At 39.1% G+C, this 21,497-nt stretch overlaps 1 protein-coding gene across 1 annotated transcript in view; it reads left to right on the plus strand.

Moving 5' to 3' along the window:
* Window positions 1–21,497, plus strand: part of IMPG2 (interphotoreceptor matrix proteoglycan 2) — a 109,331-nt gene that overhangs the window by 70,334 nt on the left and 17,500 nt on the right. The window contains exons 10-14 of the mRNA XM_033211434.1: window positions 2,700–2,944; window positions 7,153–7,238; window positions 14,889–15,192; window positions 16,202–17,466; window positions 18,087–18,306. Of these exons, the coding sequence (XP_033067325.1) occupies window positions 2,700–2,944; window positions 7,153–7,238; window positions 14,889–15,192; window positions 16,202–17,466; window positions 18,087–18,306 (2,120 nt within the window). The remainder of the gene's footprint in view (window positions 1–2,699; window positions 2,945–7,152; window positions 7,239–14,888; window positions 15,193–16,201; window positions 17,467–18,086; window positions 18,307–21,497) is intronic.

The following is a 21,497-nucleotide window of genomic DNA, read 5'->3' on the forward strand; positions in this document are numbered from 1 at the left end:
GATGACTGAAGGCTCATCAAGAGCAAGGGGGAATATGGTGTGATGAGTTCTGATCAGTAGGTGACCCTCTTATTGTTTGATTTTATCTTGTAACCATCATTTGATATTTTAGCATATTTGACTGATTTGATTTCTTTATAAATAATATTGGGAATTACCTATGAATCAACATTCTCAGATGTGCAAAATTGAAATACTTTCATTGCTTAGAGGATTGAGGGAAGTTCTAGAGACAAGCAGGTGTTTTTACTACTTAGAGCATCAGGGTGTCAAAGTGCTCAGTTGTTACTTTTAAGTGCCCTGAACCACTGCATTAGAAGAGGTATCCTATCATATCTGGGAAGAAAACAGTATTGGCGTCACTCAGAGTAAAACAGGAACATCAAAGAGGCCTGGCTGCTTGCTTGTATGCCAGGTGGGAGTGTCACCTTTATGGCTTTCCCTGCAGTCCAGGGTGTGTGATCTGTGCCGTGTAGGCCACGCCAGGTCCAGACCAGTGCTCTCAGGAATTAGAAGTCTCTTGAGACCAGTCATGCTTACCAAACCATAAAAGACAATGAATTCTCTAGGATGCCTGTTGATCTATTTAAAAATGAGAAATATATGTGCCAACAGACCAATCAATTATTATAGCATTGACTGGCTCCTGCATTCTTTCCTCATAGGAAAATTTGTAGGGAGTTATAATCAAAAGTTTCTTTTACAAGCTTGAAATCAAAAAGAGGAATTTGGATGATCTCAGCAGCCAGTGTCATCTAGCCATGATAGCTTATTGTAGCCATTTCCAATCTAGGGATCTATTTCCCAAAGAACTCCCAACATACTGGTCAGAAGCTTTCCACTAACTAGTAACATCAATGAGCTGACTAATTTCTTTTTTCCTATACTCTATGATGTCATCCTTATTATGTTGATACTTTCCTTTAGATCTGATTATGCTGCAGTTTTCTTTTTACATTCAGGCAAGTATATATTTCTGTTCATCTAGTAGGTACTGGGTACCTCTCTGCTAGGCACCAAACTGAGCACTGGGGATAGAAACTCAAGGAGAGACTGAGACACCGTCACTGTGAACAAAATCTTTGTACAAAGCAATGGAGGCTGAAATAAAGAAATACATGAGAATATATAAGTTCAGTGGAAGAAGCATGTTAGTTTAAATTTTATTCAATTTTTCATTAATTTATTTTTATGCTTTGTTTTGAGAATAGTTTGCTGCTGTGGAATGTCTGAAAGTGGCGAATTGCTTTTACTGCATGTCTGCCTTGAGTGGTTTGTCTCTTGGAAGGTAGTGTTGTCCTTTCCTCCAGAGGGATCTTGGTGTGGCTTGCTGGGTACTTACTGCCTATGATGGATGTGCTACAGAGACTGGCTGGAAGCCACAGTGATGACTAGTATTGAGCTGTCCTCATAATTACTTTTTCGGGTAATAGTTTAATTAAAGCTACTGAGAGGGTAGCATAGTAGTTCAGAATGTAGGGGCTGGAGTTGGACAGATCTGTGTTGAAATTATGACTCTGCCACATATTTCATGTTATGAAATCTAAAGGAAGTCTTTTAACGGCTCTAAGGGCTTGTTTCCTCAACAATATTCTGAAGCTAAAATATCTTTCATCAGGTTATTATGAAAATTAAATGAGATGAAGCATGTAAAATACCTGTCACATTATCAACACTTACAAACTGTTAGCTTTTAGTTAGAGAAATCTGAGTTGGAGTCTAGAGGAGTATTTTTATTTGGTTTAAAATTTTATATTCTGATGTTATTTCTCCAAAAGACTAGTTAAGAAAATGTCAACACATCAACTCATACTTATTTATTTTCTGTCTTTCTGTCCTGTGTTCCAAGAAGTCTCCTCTTTGTTTGCTTGTGGAAAGGTTGATGGTGAAAAAGCCTAATTCCCAGACAAGTGCTGTTTGTTAGTACTTGTTGAGGTTTTACATAATTCACTAATAAGGGACTTAGCTTTAAAAAGAGAGAGAGAGAGACAGAGCTTGTTTCTAGAGTATCTGAAAAAGAGAAATTCATATAGTCAATTCGGAACAGATTACTAAGTTGCATACAAAATTGGTTAATGCCCTGGAGGGTAGTAAAATATAACTTCAGAGATTTTTTTCCTACTAGGCCGAGAAAAAAATTACTTCATAATAGTTTTTTACAATTTAGTCTTAAACTTTATAGAACTGTAAATTGTCTGGGTTATCAAACCAAAGTATGTCTTCTGAAAGAACTGTCGTGTTAGAAAATACTCCAGCACAACATTTTAAAGGAAAATAATCATCAATTTGCTTTAGTACCAAGTTTTTCATAATTTTCCTACCACAATAGATAACTATGTTTCAGTACATAATTCATCTAACAACAACAATGAAGTGATGTGAGAGGATTTTGCACTGTCAAAAGGAATTAGAAAGACTGTTTTTAAAAATGGGAGGGGGGACATGCTAATAGGAAAAGAAGAAGTAGGCTGACAGTGAAGATGGAGGACTTGCCTTTGAAAGAGGAAAGGAGAAACGAGAACGTAGGGGAAGAGGAGAAGATGGCAAAAGGTTGTCCAGGGTTTTCAGAGAAAAGTGATGGAATCCATGCTCTTTGAGACTCCCCCTCTGGGTCCAATATTTGTTTCTTCATGGGTTCAGTGCTCCTTTCTTTGTGCTTCCTTAGCTGAACCTAATCTGTTCTCTCTTTCCATCCATAGTGGTGTGGATGTTTACTATGCAGTTACCTTCAACGGTGAGGCCATTAGCAATACCACCTGGGACCTCATCAGCCTTCACTCCAACAAGGTGGAAAACCATGGCCTTGTGGAACTGGACGATAAACCCACTGTTGTTTATACAATCAGTAACTTCAGAGATTATATTGCTGAGACATTGCAGCAGAATTTTTTGCTGGGGAACTCTTCCTTGAATCCAGATCCTGATTCCCTGCAGCTTATCAATGGTAAGTTTCATATCCATCATGCAGTCCTTGTATAGTTTCTTTTCTGGTATGCTCTGGTGTAAACTAATTTCCCGAAATATATAAGGTTCTGATCATTCTCTAGAATTTATGAGACGTGGGTCAACCTGATATGAATGGAGCTTTAGCCATGCAGCTATTTTGGATAGATTAATCGGGGCTTTCTGGAATATTTTTAGACAAAAGGCCACAGAGTGTGGAAAGTAGCAGTTAGAAATAGTTTACAGAAATAGGAGCAAAGTATAAGAAAAAGGAAAGTAGTACTTGGAAGTATGTATAATGCTTCCCTGACAACTGAGACATGAACTCTCTGAGGTAAGTCAGCTAGTAAAGGCTTAAAAATCAGAGTGTAGAAAAAAAGGAAGAGCTCAAGAAAGGCAATGGGAGATCTAGGTCAAAGAAGTGATAATGGGCGCTGTGTGGAATCCCGGATAATCCAATACTGACTTTAAATTCAGATCGCTGTGGAGATCCTGTTATGATCCATAATGAACAGGTGGATATGACAGATCGTGAAGAAGAGGGTGTTTAACCTGGATTTGGAGGCTACAGGGTGCCCAGTCAACCTTGGACTTAAAACTTGCTAGGATTCTAGCTACTACTATGCAGCATCTTAACTCATCAGGGCCACGGTATCCTGCTAACTCACTTGCTACTTTGCATTTGCTTCTATTCTCCATGATTTCTTTACTCATTGGTAGTTTAGCTTTTAAAATGTTCAGTGGAATATGCATTACTGAAGTGACAGCATAGGAGAAGTACCAGCTGCCGAGGAGGAAAATCTGCAAATGAGGCAATACTAATGATGCATTTTTACAGCCTCTCTAGCTCCCACACATTTTAAAGAGAAAAAAGCCTCTGTCCTGTCCTTTCAGGCAGCTACTACCTAGCTCTGTGTGTGTGTGTGTGTGTATAACAAATAAACAAAAATAGACACTAGAGAAGCCAGAGAGCCTTGTTGGATTTACACAGGGAGATCAGAAAATTAATAATCAAAGAGAATAGTAGATTTAAAAGGCAAGGTAGGGAAGGAGAATTTTTAGAGAGACAAAGAAGAGTCTTATCTTTTCAAGCAGTTATGTGTGTGTGTGTGTATTTGTGTATATGTGTGTGCGTGAAAGAGACAGAGAAAGTGAGAAAGGGAAAGGGAGAGAAAAAATTTTTAATAAGATTTTACTGCATGTGATTTAATCTCTTTTTTCCCAAATAAGATTTTGTCTCTGTCTCTTTCTCTTTCTTTCTTTCTTTCCTTCCTTCCTTCCTTCCTTCCTTCCTTCTTTTCTTTTCTTTTCTTTTCTTTTCTTTTTTCCTTTTTTCCAGACCAAAACTTTACATTGCTTTCAACTTATTTTGGCTGCTGGACCAACCTTTTTTTTTTAATGTGACACTCTGCTGGGACAGGGTCACAAAGTGGTCTGGGCTTTATATGAAGTGCATAGGAGTTTAAGATGGAGAAACACTCTCTTCAGTGGATGAGAGTGATATAGAACCATTCATTCTTAAACATTAGGGAGCCTTTATATTTTGGAGTAGGTATCCTGGGCTCACTTCTTCATATACTCCTTTGTCATTGTTGAATCTCTGTTGGAACACTAGGGCTAGATAAAACAGTGAACAGATAAGAAGCTTGTTATAATCTGAAACTGCTGAAGTCCCTCTGGCAATGCTAATAGAGATTAGCCGGGGCTAACCATAGGGACAGCATATGGGCAGAAGATTCTAGGAATCAGGATATTGGGATCAGACAGAGAAAAGATGTAGTTAGGAGATCATGACCTAAGTGGGTTAAGAACCGACATTGAGCAGAAGGTGCAAACACCGAGGTCAGTAACTGGAGTGGTAGGAGAATGACATGAAGATTAAGGTCTACAATAAACAGAGGTTGCTTAGGAAACTACATCCACAAACAGTATTGCAAGATCTTCCTTTTGTGTGGAGCCTGTGGGTGGAGCTACTTTCATAAAGGTGTCCTAAAAAGAGGTAAACGACTTTCTTAGAATTTGTAAGCAAGTTCAACAAAAGCTTTACAATATCTAGTACCAACTAATTCAAGTGCCTTAGGCTTTCATTAGGTGTATATTTCAATTACTCAGAATTTGGTCTCTAAAATTTATTTCTATTATCAGGCCAACTTCAGAGTTCTGAATGGTGGCAGCTTTCTATGTAACTTGATCATTATCTCAAAAGATATGATCCTCCTTGTATTAGTCCATTCTCACACTGCTATAAAGAACCTGAGGCTGGGTAATTTATGAAGAAAAGAGGTTTAATTGACTTACAGTTCCACAGGCTGTACAGGAAGCATGGCTGGAAGGCCTCAGGAAACTTAAAATCATGGCAGAAGGTGAAGAGGTGAAGGGCAAGCAAGCACATCTTTCCATGGTGGAGCAGGAGGGAGGCAGGGGAAGAGACAGAGAGAGAGAGAGAGAGGGAGAGAGAGAAGTGCCACACACTTTTAAACAACTAGGTCTCATCAGGACTCACTTACTATCATGAGAACAGCGAAGAGGAAATCTGCCCCCATGATCCAATCACCTTCCACCAGGCCCCACTTCCAGCACTTGGGATCACAACTCAACATGAGATTTGGGTGGGGACATAAAGCCAAACCATATCACTCCTTGATCTTGTGGAGCTTATTTTTCATAGAAGACAAGATAATTGTATACACAGTTTTTAAAAGTTTTGGAAAATACTTAAGCCAAATAGGGTTTTTGACCTTTGCTTGATTCCTGTTATGTCAGGCCAGTGGGAACAGGTGAATAAAGAGATTCTACTTCTATTTTTGGTTGCATACACCAGATCACTCTCCTGGCAATCCCTTCTTTTTAGCTTTTATTGATTTTCTCTCCCCTGTGGGCAAAATCAGCTACTTCTTTGTCTGTGTCACCATACATTGTATGTATGCCCCTCATATTGTTTTAGAATTTGTGTTTATTTCCCTGATATATGCAATGCTTCCAGAAGAGAAACTTGGCTTTATTAATGTTTATAGCCTCAACTTTGGTAAAGTCTGTGGTAACTAGCAAGGATTCATTAAATTTTTGTTGAATTAAATTATATAATCTACTCTCTATGTTACTCTTTTAATATCATTACAGTGATAAAGATTTTTGGTGTCCTAGCTCAGTTTTTTTTTTTTTTTTTTTTTTTTTTTGAGACGGAGTCTTGCTCTGTCGCCCAGGCTGGAGTGCAGTGGCCGGATCTCAGCTCACTGCGTACTCTGCCTCCCGGGTTTACGCCATTCTCCTGCCTCAGCCTCCCAAGTAGCTGGGACTACAGGCGCCCGCCACCTCGCCCGGCTAGTTTTTTGTATTTTTTAGTAGAGACGGGGTTTCACCGTGTTAGCCAGGATAGTCTCGATCTCCTGACCTCGTGATCCGCCCGTCTCGGCCTCCCAAAGTGCTGGGATTACAGGCTTGAGCCACCGCGCCCGGCCGTTCGCTCAGTTTTCAAAGGTACTTTCTTCCCAAAAGGCAATTATTTTTGCATACTTTTCTACCATTCTTAGCATAAACCAAAAGAATTGAAATTTCAGTACAACTTTTTTTTTTTTTTTGAGACGGAGTCTCACTCCGTCACCCAGGCTGGAGTGCTATGGCCGGATCTCAGCTCACTGCAAGCTCCGCCTCCCGGGTTCACGCCATTCTCCTGCCTCAGCCTTCCGGGTAGCTGGGACTACAGGCGCCCGCCACCTCGCCCGGCTAGTTTTTTGTAGTTTTTAATAGAGACGGGGTTTCACTGTGTTGGCCAGGATGGTCTCGATCTCCTGACCTCGTGATCCGCCCGTCTTGGCCTCCCAAAGTGCTGGGATTACAGGCTTGAGCCACCGCGCGCGGCCTCAGTACAACTGTTTTACTTAAAAATTAATTAAAAAATAAGCGCTTCATAGGAATCTTGAACAGAATAAAAACTGACTTGAGAAAGGAAAGGAAGTAATAGAGGATGTCCTAAATGTAATAATGGGAAGAATCTTTATTTTATGTTAGATTCTTATAATTCAGGCAGATTGTGCTAATATAAATAAAATATATGAATAAAGTAATAAACATTTTCTAAGTAAGTGTGTCCCATATGTTCTGCCAAAATCTAAACTATGAAGAGGAAGAATTTGGCTTTCAGTTGTCCCTGCATCTCAAATACAGTACGGCCTCAACTAAAAATGTTTTTTAATGTTGTTCTTTCCTCAGTGAGAGGAGTTTTGCGTCACCAAACTGAAGATCTAGTTTGGAACACCCAAAGTTCAAGTCTTCAGGCAACACCATCATCTATTCTGGTATGTTTTTATATTTTACGCTACAACTAGGCCCTCAAGCTTCTCTTCTTTCTTCCCTCACTTGCTTACTTTGGCATTATACGTTTCCCAAGCTGTTCTCATTTCAGTTATTCTCTTGCATCATCCCTAGACCATTACTCATAAGTGTTAGCTCATAGGTACCAAGTGTTGGTTCAGAAAATGTAAGCCTTCTGCAGTGGTGAAATAAAGTCTGCATTGCCAAACTCCACACAGGGTAGAAAACTTATTTATGGTTCCTTCTTGTTTGGTGATAATTAAGCTGTTAAGTGCCCGCTGAGTTGTTCTTTGAGAGTTACCCAGAAATAGATTTTATAGCCAAGATGATAAATTGATGTACTAGGTATAGAGCATAGATTTTTTGTTTCAATGATTATAGTGAAAAAAAGGTTAAACTGCAAAGCACATAGAACAGTGTGTGTACAGAAGGGAGAGAAAGAAGCATATCTGCTAGCTGACGGATGACAAGGACTCTAAATCAGGCCTCCTTGTAACTTGGCCTGAAAACATTCCCGCTTGCATAGAAACAGCATGGGATGAACTTTCCTTTTTGTTCCTACCACCCAGCTGCATCAGGAATTCCTCTTCCTCCTCTAAACCTCCACTTGCCACTTCACTTGTAGGGAGTTATACAGTAGGAAAGAAACAGCGTAATTTAAACAACAATGATAACATCTACAATCACAAACCACTACAGAATTACCTGTCTACAATGAATACAGGAATCTTTTGTTATCACATAGAAACAGTAAGGGGACTCCCTTCTCATCTACATTCCTTGCTTTTCTTCCCTCTTAAAATGTATTTTCTGTCTCATATCAGCTATTTGAATTACTTGTTTCTCGACTTTAATGGAGAGATTCAGAAAGCCTGCCCTTAATTCATGTAACCATTAATCTCTGCAGCCATTTCTTCTACTAGGTTATAGAGTAACTCATTATTACAATGTAGAATTACTAAAAACAATCTTTTCACTGAGTTACATATTGGACAAAATAGATTAGAAGAGATTTACAGAGGGTACATTCATTTGGTGTGTATTTATTCCTTCACTTATTCATTCATTCAAATATGTTTGTTTTGTGCTTTCTATGTGCCAAGCGCTTGTGAAACTAAGACAAATAAGGTGTGGCTCTGCCTACAAAAATTTCTAGTCTGGTGGTAGCAGACAGATTTCTAAACAAGGTGATGTAGACATTGTCCTAGAGGTCCATCCAGGGTACAGGGAGCGATGACAGCACCACTACTCTCCGCTTTTAATCATATTCTCTAACCACAGGAGGAGCTTTGTGATGATATTTTAGAATCATATTGCGAAGATGAGAATTTCTATATAAGCCAGAGCGTGTGAACTGGAGACTAGCTGGATCCAACTATAGACATGCAGCTTGGGACCAAATTAAAAAAAAAAGTCAATTTTTAAAACTAGGAGATTTTTACATAAAAATGCAGATTTCCGGCTTCTTTTGAACACCAGGAAGATCTGCTACTGTTAAGTTCATATTCCCTTGTGGCAGAAAGTGGCTGGAGCTTGGCTATGGCTGCCCCTTAATGATAGCAAGCACCAGTGGGGCTCAGTTGTTCATTTATGTTGCAGTGCTTTCATTTGCATTTATGCCAACTCATTCCTTTTTTGAATAGTGATTACTGTAGGGCATTCATTAACAATTTAAGGAAACATTAGAATGTTAATGGGAGATGGTAAGACATGAAAAAAAGGAATGATTAATTAGAAATGTCTAGTTATTACTTTCTTTTTAATTTATTCCTTCCCTCCCTTTCTTCATGCCCTTGCCAATTGTTAGCAAGATTTTACTCTACCATAGAAGTGAGGTGGGTTCCCCCCCAGATTTTATTTTTAAAAATTATTTTATATACAGAGCTGCAATAATTGTATTACTAATCATTTTATTGTTTTTATTATTAGTAATAAAGGCTTTATTCAAAGAGTAAAAAAAATGTTATTTTAGAGCTAGGAATGTTGGGAAATGGAATTTGACACCTTTCTGGCACCCTGACTTGGAAAATCACTTGTACAGTGTGCTTTCTTTAGGACTAACAAGCTTTTCAATTGGCAGTAGCAGAAATGAAACTGGCCAATATAATAAAGTTGTCAATATACTACATTGAACTAAAAGAAAGCATAAGCTAAATTTGTTACTATGGGAACATCTATGGATAGAAAAATTAATGAAGGGCTATTCCTGGCATGTATGTGTTAACCTTTCAAAATGTATAAGAAAGCTTCATTGCCATGCCAGTTTTTAGGGAATACCTATTTGGAAGGGATGGTCTTTCTTCTTTATTTGAAAAGTCGAGTTGTTTACTTTCACATTTTATATTGTATGTGACTTGATTTTTGAAAAGATTTTATATATTGTTTTACTTTTAATTTTTTATTAAGTGAAAAGGCATTTTGTTTACAGATACACTGAAACAATATATTACTGCTTGAGGATTTCTTTTTCTTTGAGGATTCAGCTGCTTTCCTAATGTGTGTCAGGTTATGCGCTCCATCTGATAAAACTCAATTTCTTAAACGTGGCTTGAAGGGCTTAAGCTATCTCACTTGAGTTTTTTTGTAAAGTACATTTGGAATTTGCAAGAATATATGAGTAACTTTAACACACCTCTGGAAGTAGTTTTATATAATTAAAAGGAATAAAGTTAATACCCTCTTATGGAATGATCATCATCATTGTAACTACTTTATTGATGAACAGAACTTGGTATTGAGCAAATGGCCTTCCTTTCTCTGACTACAAATGTAATTTTCGGTCCTAGAAAAATAAAGGGGAAGGCTAGAAACTTTTTTTCTATGTAAACAGCCTCCATATCCCATAGAGCAGATATCTGAATATTAGGAGATGGCCTCCCACACTCCCTACATCTGTGTTGATCTGGGTTGTATAAACTTGTGGAATATGTTACCCCAAATGAGCGCATGGACTGCCAAGTCTGTTTGCTCTAGTTTCTCCTCTGAGAATCCTTTTACCACTTGGGAATATACACTGGGAGAGACCTCTGGATGAATAGCTGTTAGTGGGAAAAGCACTGGCACTGAGAAATCTAGAGACTTGGCTGCTTCCAGTCTGTTTTTTTTTTTTTTTTTTCTCTTTTTTCGTGTGTCCTTGAGCATTTCACTTCTATGATCCTCAGTTTCCTCTCTTTAATAGGCATGGTTATACTACATGTGTTCTTGAGTCCTTCTAAGTGTAAAATGTGATAATTTTGTTATGTTCATATACATGTGCATGCTCAGCCCTTCTTCCCAACATAAGATTTTTACAAGCCAAAAGATGGCCTCATAAAGCACATGAGCCTTTGGCAAGACAAGAGCTGGTGTTTTTACTTAACTTTTTTGTCTTTCACTTTCTGGACTTTAATTTGTTGTCTTCCATTTCTCTGGAAATAAACTCTTGCTCTATCTCTGTTCTTGAGGACTCAGAATAACTTAGACCCTCTAGGCAGAAATATGAACCAGCTTTATGTCTATTTGGTGCTAAGTTATGTAGGAGCACTCTGCACACAGGTCAGCAATTGCAAGGCACCTCTACTGAATAGAGTTACGTAGGGTTAATTCTACTCCTGGTAATTGCATGGTGTTTTCTGAGACAGTGTATTGCTGTCACCCGGGCTAGAGTGCAGTGGTGTGATCATAGCTCACTGAAGCCTCAAACTCCTTGGGTTCAAGTGATCCTCCTGCTTCAGCCTCCAGAGTACTATAGGAATGTAATATAGGAGTGCACCAAGGCACCCAGTTATTTTTTTATTTTATGTTTTTTGTAGAGACGGAGTCTTACTCTGTTGCCCAGACTTGCATGCTCTTAAAGTTTACTAGAAAAATACCAGAAGTCATCTCTCCAATTAGATCTTCTTTTTCTTTTTTTGTCCTGAATCATGAAATATGTCTTCTTATCCTCAGGTGCACTTGTTAGGAGATTCCCCAAGAGGGAATTTTGTGTCCTGAGATCTTTCTCTTTCTCTATAGGTTGTTTTGCAATTGTTTCTAGTCATTTGATGATGGCCTCTGGTTTCCTCTTTCTTTACAGATGTTTTGCTTTTTCTCTCATATATTTCACTTCAACAAATTCAGGACATTTGGTTGTTAGACTCCAGTCTAATTCCTAGATATATCTTGCTTCTATTTCTTTCTTTCTTTTTTTTTTTTTTTTAGCCAAAGCTACATTGCCAAAAATGTTGGCTAACATTGCATCATATACTTTTTATCACTCTCCTTTTTCCTTTCCAGATTTTTATTTTCTGACTAAATTTACATTTAGCCAGAATGATATCATTTTTGGTTCACGTTGTTGTTTTAAGTGATTCTCATTCCTTATTTGCTGGGCATTTATATTTCATTTTGGATTGTCTAATCACTTTTTGACAGAAATGACTTAAACTTTAATGGATTTTTAAATGAAGTATATTATAAAATGATGGCACCTTTGCATAATATCACTCATCCAGGGTCTCAGCAGTAACAGAATCATCTAGAAGAATCTACTAATGGAGATGTGCATAGGGTTAAGGGAGCATAAAAAGAATGTTAAGGTATGCAGAGACTAACAACAGTGGGAAGCAATTACCAATACCATCCATTGGATTACAGAGGAAGGGGGGGAAGTGCTGTTGCCAGAGCCCACTGACAGCTGGAGCTGTAATTGTGGAGGGAGAAGCACAGCTATGCTACACACATAGTACTGAGGCTTGGAGGAAGCAGGGAAGAAATACCTTGACCTCTCTTCCCCCTGTCCTTTGATCTGCTTATGCTTCCCGTTGGCCAAACTCAAACAGAAAACAAATGCAAGGCAGCATTTGCAAGGGTGGTACAGATCACAGGGGTCAGCCTCCTAGGGCAGAGGGCAGGAAGAGAAGGATCTGCAGTGGTGGTGACAAATACAGAAGAATCAGCATGGTGACCCACTTAATATAGGAACCAATGAAAACACCATGGACAAGGCAGGAAGTGATGTTGTAACTGAGTTGCACAAAAGAAAATAAGATTTTCTTTTTAAACTAAAGTGCTTTTAGTTTAAAGATGGTAGGTGAAACTATGGGTAACCCTCTATAAAGCTAATGACCTTCTGTTATTACCATCTTTCCTGTGCATTTGTCACTAGGGGAAGGGACAAAGTAGGACATGCCTGGTGGTTTCTTGCCTCATGGTCCCCCATCTGTGACTGGGAGAGTGTATAGTTCAAAGCCTTCTCACACAGCTCTTTGACAGAGAGACAAGGGGCACTGTGAAGACAAAGCATAAAAGACTAATTAGGACTTGTGTAATAGTCTGTTTTCACACTGCTGATAAAGACATACCTGAGACTGGGCAATTTACAAAAGAGAGGTTTAATGGACTTACAGCTCCACGTGGCTTGGGAGGCCTCACAATTATGGCAGAAGGTGAAAGGCACATGTCACATGGTGTAGACAAGAGCCGAGAGCTTGTGCAGGGAAAATCCCCTTTATAAAACCATCATATCTCGTGAGACTTATTCACTATCACGAGAACAGCATGGGAAAGACCTGCCCGCATGATTCAATCACCTCCCACCAGTTCCCTCCCACAACATGTGGAAATTCAAGATGAGATTTGGGTGGGGACACAGTCAAACCATATCACCTTGTTTTGGGTTAGCTGTCTTCATAGGCCAGTATGTTCTGTTTTATTTCACGGCCATAGACTGAACTCTAGTTAGCCACCCTAAAATTGTGTGCTTTGTTCAAAAAGCATATTAGGGTTGAGACTGTCAGTGCAAATTTACTATTGCTGATAGGAGTCTCCTGGAGTGGGAGGAGGAGGTTAGTTCAGCATTTCTTATTCCTAGTTTTCATTTTGTTCATAGGTATAACATGAATTCTAGTCTTGTGATAGACTTATAAATATGGGAAATTTCTTAAAGATTCCAGTTGATAAGAAATAAAATCATTCAGCAACTGAAGAAGTGTATTAGAAACACAGGCTGGAATATTATGCCCAGAACATGATCCAGCCATTTCCTCTACTAGAAAACTTTTACAAGTACCCATGGCTAGGTTCTCCACCCAGACCAATTAAGTTAACATTTCTGAGTGTCAGGCCTGGGAATTGGTGTTTTTCAAAAGCTTCCATGTGATTCAAATACCATTTTTTTTTTTTTTTTTGAGACGGAGTTTTGCTCTCGTTGCCCAGGCTGGAGTGCAATGGTGCGATCTTGGCTCACCGCAACCTCTGCCTCCCAGGTTCAAGTGATTCTCCTGCCTCAGCCTCACAAGTACTGGGATTACAGGCATGTGCCACCACACCCACCTAATTTTGTATTTTTAGCAGAGATGGGGTTTCTCCATGTTGGTCATGGCTGGCCTCGAACTCCTAACCTCGGGTGATCCACCTGTCTTGGCCTCCCAAAGTGCTGGGATTAAAGGCATGAGCCACTGCACCCAACCTCAAATACCTTCTTAGGACTGAAAGGATTGTTCTTTTCTCTTTTCCTTTTTCAGTTTTCATACATCCAGGAAATATTTTATGAGTTTTTTCCATGTGGATTGTACTTCTCTATCTTTGTTATTCAGAATCCAGAATAAATTATATAAACTCCTGCCAAATACCATGGCCATTTTACCTCTTAGCAGTATTGTTAAACTTTTTTTTTTTTTGAGACAACGTCTTGCTCTATAGCCCAGGCTGTAGTGCAGTGGGTTGATCATAGCTCAAGGTAGTCTTGAATTCCTAGGATCAAGTGATCCTCCTCCCTGAGGCTCCCAAGTAGTTAGAACTCCAGGTGTGTGCCACCATGCCTGGCTAAGCTAATTTTTTGTTGTTATTGAGATGGGGTCTTGTTATATTACCCAGACTGGATTCCTGGCCTCAAGCGATCCTCCTGGTTCAGCTTCCCAAAGTGCTGGGATTATAGACGTGAGCCACTGTGGCCGGCTGATTATTGTACATTTACATAGACAGTTCTTCATAAAATTAAATAATTAACATGTTCAAGGTTTGTGTTTCTGTATACTTCTCCATTTCTGAACTACATTTTAAGATAAGATTAGTAGTACATTAGTAGAACATCACTAGAAAGAGGAAATTGTTTATGTTTCCTAAGTGTGATACCATTTTACAGGAGTGGCTATTCATTTGAGGTAACCAGACTACATTTTGTTGTGGTGACATTTCTGACCAAACTAGAGGGCCTTCATTAACTAATTATCTTTTCAGAACGATGAATAAAATTGCCAGTTGTTCTTTCCTGCTGTGGGCAATGGACTTAGATCTTTGCCAACAAGTTACAGATAACAGTAACTTCTCTGTATTTAAAGTCATTTAAGCTAAAAACACAGAGGAAAATGAACCATCTAAAGAAAAGAAAACATTTTCTCTCACAAATTCACTTTGTTTGAGGGCTTTAAAATATGTTACCTCATCTGTCCTTGCTTTTCAGGTGAGAGGTGATATAGTTTTTCTCTAGATATTGGAATTTGACTATAAATCTGTTTGATTCTGGAGCCCATGTCTCCCCCTACTCCCAATACTATTAATACACTGCCTCCTTGTCCCTAGAAAATCTGGGAATATAGACAGATAGGTGGTATTTAAAATCACTTTTTATATGTTTCTTTTATCTATGATATGATTTAGCCTTTTTTTCCCCCCAGGATAATACCTTTCAAGCTGCATGGCCCTCAGCAGATGAATCCACCACCAGCAGTATTCCACCACTTGATTTCAGCTCTGGTCCTCCCTCAGCCACTGGCAGGGAACTCTGGTCAGAAAGTCCTTTGGGTGATTTAGTGTCTACACACAAATTAGCCTTTCCCTCGAAGATGGGCCTCAGTTCTTCCCCAGAGGTTTTAGAGGTTAGCAGCTTGACTCTTCATTCTGTCACCCCGGCAGTGCTTCAGACTGGCTTGCCTGTGGCTTCTGAGGAAAGGACTTCTGGATCTCACTTGGTAGAAGATGGTGAGAAACTTTACTCGCTTTTCATACTTCTTGTTGTATCTGATGACGGGGTTTTTAAAGAGAGGAAGAGACTATGGCTATGAAAAAAACATGGTAGTATTCATTAGGGGTAAAATGTCTTGGTAAAATTGTTTGTGAGAGGAAACAATCAAATTTAATTTGTTGGAATGGAGAGTCCAAACAGGTAAATAATAAGAAATAAACTTGGGGAGCTGGGGTGGGGATCAATTAGCAGATATTTTGAAGGTCATATCGAAGGGTATATAGTTTAGTTAAATTACTGCTACTACTATTAAATAACCACTTTACTTAAATATTGGAGTAATAAATAGGGTCAAAGAAGATTATTCAACTAGGTTATAATACAATTAGTTGTGGGGTGCAAGTCTAAAGATTCTTGCTTGTAGTAGTATTGTGAAGGGAAGTAACTAAATCATGGCAGCCACAGCAGAGATAAAGAAGTGAAAATGAAATAGATGATCTAGATGTTGTGGAGGAAAGGAAAAATAAATGTGACTTAGAAATGGAGTTTACATGTGAAATGAGGAAGATGAGCAAATATATAAATAATGAGTTCAGGATTGTGAATACTGGGTGAATCTGAAGGATGATAGACAATAAACATAACAGGGAAAATGAGAATTCAAAGAGAAACACAATGTTCAGGGAATTTTCCTCCTAAATGACTGCTGGATTTAGTATTTGTTGTCAAAATTACTACTAGCAGTTCTTTATTTTCATGGAATTAAAAAAAAACAAGCGTTTGAAGATTATTTCAATAGTCAAGGTCTTGTCATCCTCGAGAAGGAGATAATATTCACGAGTGACTGTCCCATGTTACAAACATGTTATCAGATCTTCCTTTTGTTTGCTAGATATAGAAAAACAAAAGTCAACAATTGCCCCTGTTAACTTCACAGGGAAAAAATAGGAAACTTATTTTATTAGAAGAACTAGGAATATATTTTGGCAACTCTGTAGATTAATTAATGGAAAACTTTATTTTTAGGATTAGCCAATGTTAAAGAGTCAGAAGATTTTCTTTCTATTGATTCATTGCCTTCAAGTTCATTCACTCAACCTGTGCCAAAAGAAACAATACCATCCATGGAAGACTCTGATGTGTCCTTAACATCTTCACCATATCTGACCTCTTCTGTACCTTTTGACTCGGACTCCTTGACCTCCAAAGTCAAAGATCAATTAAAAGTGAGCCCTTTCCTGCCAGATGTATCCATGGAAAAAGAGTTAATACTTGACAGTGGTTTAGGTTCAGGATCAGGGCAAAAGGTAGATCTGATTACTTGGCCATGGAGTGAGACTTCATCAGAGAAGAGCACTGAACCGCTGTCCAAACCATGGCTTGAAGATGACGATTCACTTTTGCCAGCTGAGATTGAAGACGAGAAGCTAGTTTTAGTTGACAAAATGGATTCCACAGACCAAATTAGTAAGCACTCAAAATATGAACATGATGATAGATCCACACACTTCCCAGAGGAAGAGCCTCTTAGTGGGCCTGCTGTGCCCATCTTCGCAGATACTGCAACTGAATCGGCATCTCTAACCCTCCCCAAGCACATATCAGAAGTACCTGGTGTTGATGATTACTCAGTTACCAAAGCACCTCTTATACTGACATCTGTAGCAATCTCTGCCTCTACTGAAATATCAGATCAGGCAGATGCCATCCTAAGGGAGGATATGGAACAAACTACCGAGTCATCCAACTATGAATGGTTTGACAGTGAGGTTTCAATGGTAAAGCCAGATATGCAACCTTTGTGGACTATATTGCCAGACTCAGAGAGAGTTTCGACAAGAACTTCTTCCCTAGAGAAACTGTCCAGAGACACGTTGGCAAGTACACCACAGAGTACTGACAGACTCTGGTTGAAAGCTTCTGTGACACAGTCTACCAAATTGCCTCCAACCACAATCTCCACCCTGCTAGAGGAGGAAGTAATTATGGGTGTACAGGATATTTCATTAGAACTGGACCGGATAGGCACAGATTACTATCAGCCCGAGCTAGTCCAAGAGCAAAATGGCAAGGTTGGTAGTTATGTGGAAATGTCTACAAGTGTTCACTCCACAGAGATGGTTAGTGTGGCTTGGCCCACAGAAGGAGGAGATGACTTGAGTTATACCCAGGCTTCAGGAGCTTTGGTGGTTTTCTTCAGCCTCCGAGTGACTAACATGATGTTTTCAGAAGATCTGTTTAATAAGAACTCTTTGGAGTATAAAGCCCTGGAGCAAAGATTCTTAGAACTGGTAAGCACAAAAAGTGAAACATGGGCGCTAGTGAATAATCATGTATGACCCACTCCTCCTCCCCTCTAGCACACAAGGTCTGAGCCAGGGAAAGTGTGACCTGCTGTGAACATTCATTTCCTATCATTCACCAATAGTATCATGGCCTAGGGTTGGAAAGAAAACAGTAAGACATATAAGAAGTGGAAAACACAAAAGTGGCATGAGAGTGATGTGATCATTTACAGGGAAGATTGTTTTCATGAATTATGGGACTACAATAAGTTTGACATTTCTTTTCACATTTTACTGTGAAGTTAATGTTTTGTGGGTACCTGTGTTGCCTTCACTGTTGGGATCCTTCAGTGAAACAGAGAATAAACTCTCTGAGTGTCTAAAGCTATGTATGAATTTCATGGATTCCAAAAACTATGTATGAAAATTACATAGCATTTCTAGTTTATACTGTCAAATCATTCCTAATTTGTACTTTTGTTAATTAACAGTTTAAATGTAGATAAAATACAATTAGGAAAAGTAAGGCAGGGTCTTACCTGTGTTTTTGTTTTGTTTTGTTTGGGTATGTATTGAACAGAATGTGAAATGCTGTCAATAAACTTACCACTTTTTGTGTATTGTAGCTGGTTCCCTATCTCCAGTCAAATCTCACGGGATTCCAGAACTTAGAAATCCTCAACTTCAGAAATGGCAGCATTGTGGTGAACAGCCGAATGAAGTTTGCCAATTCTGTCCCTCCTAATGTCAACAATGCGGTGTACATGATTCTGGAAGACTTTTGTACTGCTGCCTACAATACCATGAACTTGGCTATTGATAAATACTCTCTTGATGTGGAATCGGGTATGATATTGCCTAGCATGGTGGTTTCTTAGTAGAATCCCGTGATTATTCTTGTGTGTTCTCTTCCTCATTGCATTAAGGTGAATCCAGTCCTCGTAGGAAAAAAGAGTACTATGTCAGACAAATCTTCCACATCTTGATAACTAGTAAAATATTTCTCCCAAGAACATCAACATCACTCCCTTTTCAAAACATCCTCCAAACATTTTGCTTTACTATTCCACCTCCATTCCCTTTTCTACCCACTGCATCTGGCTTTTGTTTTTATTTACCTACTGGATCTGTTCTTGCTATGCCTTCACGTTGTCACCTGCAAGGTTTGGGCCTTCTTCCCTTCAAGTTTTTGCATCCATTTCCATTGTCTTAAGCCTTATATAAATGTCAATAACTCTCCAAATTTTTTTAATGCAGATCAAACATCTCTCATAACCTCCAGAATCAATATCTACTTACTTGACAGTCTCCCTTGGATGTATTCTGTGTATATAAAATTTAAGATAGCTGTGAGTGAGTTCTGCTTTTCCATATCTCACCACTCTCCAGCTGTATCTACTATTTCTCTCAGCTTCTCTATCTCTCTCCATAAATGTAAGCTTTATCTACTCAGCTACTTAAGCTGGAAACCTGAGAAAATTTCTTTTCTTTTTTTTTTTTTGAGGTGTCGTTTCGCTCTTGTTGCCCAGGCTGGAGTGCAATGACGCGACCTCGGCTCATTGCAACCTCTGCCTCCTGGGCTCAAGCAATTCTCCTGCCTCAGCCTCCCGAGTAGCTTGGATTACAGGCGCCTGCTACCATGCCTGGCTCATTTTTTGTATTTTTAGTAGAAACGGGGTTTCTCCATGTTGGCTAGGTTGGTCTTGAACTCCTGACCTCAGGTGATCCACCTGCCTCGGCCTCCCAAAGTGCTGGGATTACAGATGTGAGCCACCGCACCTGGCCAGAGAAGTCATCCTTGATACCTCAATTCCTAACACCTGGAACTCTTAGTCACTCACCAAACTTATATTCTAAGAATATCTCAAATTCATGCTCTTTTCTCTATCTCCATTGCTACGACTCCATCCAAATCACCATGATCTCTCCTTTGGACCAGTTTCCCCACATCCTTTCATGCTCCTCCTCCTTATAGCAGCCATGGTACTCTTGAAGGGCTATCTGGTTCAGTAGCCACAAGGCCTTGTCCCCATTTTCTTCCCCGATATCCAATGTAACTAACCTCTGCTCAACATGTTCTAGTCAAACCAGCTTGTTTTTTGTTACTCAGATATAAAACCTTCTTCTTGCCTTAAAGCCTTTGCACACACTGTCCACTTTTGCCTTCTTACTGATTCCTGCTCACCCATGTGCCTCAGTTTGAATGTCACTTCCTCAGGACTTTTCATTGACTCACCTGTGGTCTAGACTGAGTCTTTCCTGTCAGTTTTTACATTAATAGTACAATCTTCTTTCCTCTAGAGAGTTATCATCATTGTAACAATGTTAATTTATATGCGTAGTTGCTTAATGGCTACTTTTTCCAGATGAGCTTTTTACAAGAACTGAGAATGTGTTTGTTTTATTAACTACTTTTTAGCCAGAACTTAGCATAGTGTCTTGAACACAGAAGGTACTCAAAAATACTGTGAATGAATGAAATGAATCATTGCTTTTATTTTGAAGCCTTGGATGCAGAGAACACTGTTGAAATGTGAGCTTTTGTTCTTCCTTCCCTTCTACATACCAGAGGACAGAGGTTTGGAGGAGTAAGAAGGAATGTCTGGTTTGGTATTTCTCCAGTGCCTTTTAATCTCAAACTGGTTTGAAAGTCAGCCCTATTCTTTAGGAAAGAAGTGAACTTTCTTTTGAAATCTTTAAGAATCATTACTCATTGAAAGTGAAGAAAATGGTTTCATGAATCCTTCATATGCAAATCTCTTGCCAATTGAGTTCTCTAAGGCCATTTGCACATTCTTTGGTATAGTGGAAGAGGCAATTAATTATGATTTGCGAGGAATGATTTCTTGCTTCTGCTTTACCATGTATTATTTGTGTGACCCCAGACAGGCTTCCCTGACCCTTAGTTCCTCATATATTAAATGGGGGTAATACTGCCTGGCCTCTGTATTTTATGAGACTATTCTAAGCATTAAACAAGTAGTATATATAAAGCATTTGACTAACTATACAAATGCAAACAGTTAAGACTTATAAAACTTTTGCAAAAGTCAATCTACTTCTTTTTAAACAGAATTACAGGCCTGGTGCTGTGGCTCACACTCATAATCCCAATACTTTAGGAGGCTGAGGCAGAGGGATTGCTTGAGGCCATGAGTTTGAGACCAGCCTAAGCAACATAGTGAGTCTCCATCTCTACAAAAAAACTTAAAAATTAGCTGGGCATTGTGGCATGTGCCTGTAGTTCCAGCTACTTGGGAGACTGAGGTGGGAAGATTACTGGAGCCTAGGAGGTTGAGATTACAATGAACTATGATCACACAACTACACTCTAGCCTGGGCAACATAGTGAGAACCTGTCTCTAAAAACAATAAAAAATAAAGAGAATTACAATAAATAAATTTACTTCAGTTTTTTTTTTTTTCTTTCAATATTATACTTTCAGTTCTGGGATACATGTATAGAACATGCAGATCTGTTACATAGGTATACACGTGCCATGGTGGTTTGCTGCACCCATCAACCTGTCATCTACATTAGGTATATCTCCTAATGCTACCCCTTACCTAGCACCCCACCCCTGACAGGCCCCCGTGTGTGATGTTTCCCTCTCTGTGTCCATATGTTCTCATTGTTCAACTCCCAGTTATGAGTAAGAACATGCAATATTTGGTTTTCTATTCCTGTGTTAGTTTGCTGAGAATGATGGTTTCCAGCTTCATCCATGTCCCTGCAAAGGACATGAACTCATCCTTTTTTATGGCTGCATAGTATTCCATGGTGTATATGTGCCACATTTTCTTTCCTTTTTTAAAATTTATTATTATTATACTTTAAGTTCTAGGGTACATAACGTGCAGGTTTGTTACATATGTATACTTGTGCCATGTTGGTGTGCTGCACCCATCAACTCGTCAGCACCCATCAATTCGTCATTTATATCAGATATAACTCCCAATGCAATCCCTCCCCCGTCCCCCCTCCCCATGATAGGCCCCGATGTGTGATGTTCCCCTTCCCGAGTCCAAGTGATGTC

This window comes from Trachypithecus francoisi, unplaced genomic scaffold (genome assembly GCF_009764315.1).
Source record: "Trachypithecus francoisi isolate TF-2019V2 unplaced genomic scaffold, Tfra_2.0 Lachesis_group0, whole genome shotgun sequence".
Classification (NCBI taxonomy): Eukaryota; Metazoa; Chordata; class Mammalia; order Primates; family Cercopithecidae; genus Trachypithecus; species Trachypithecus francoisi.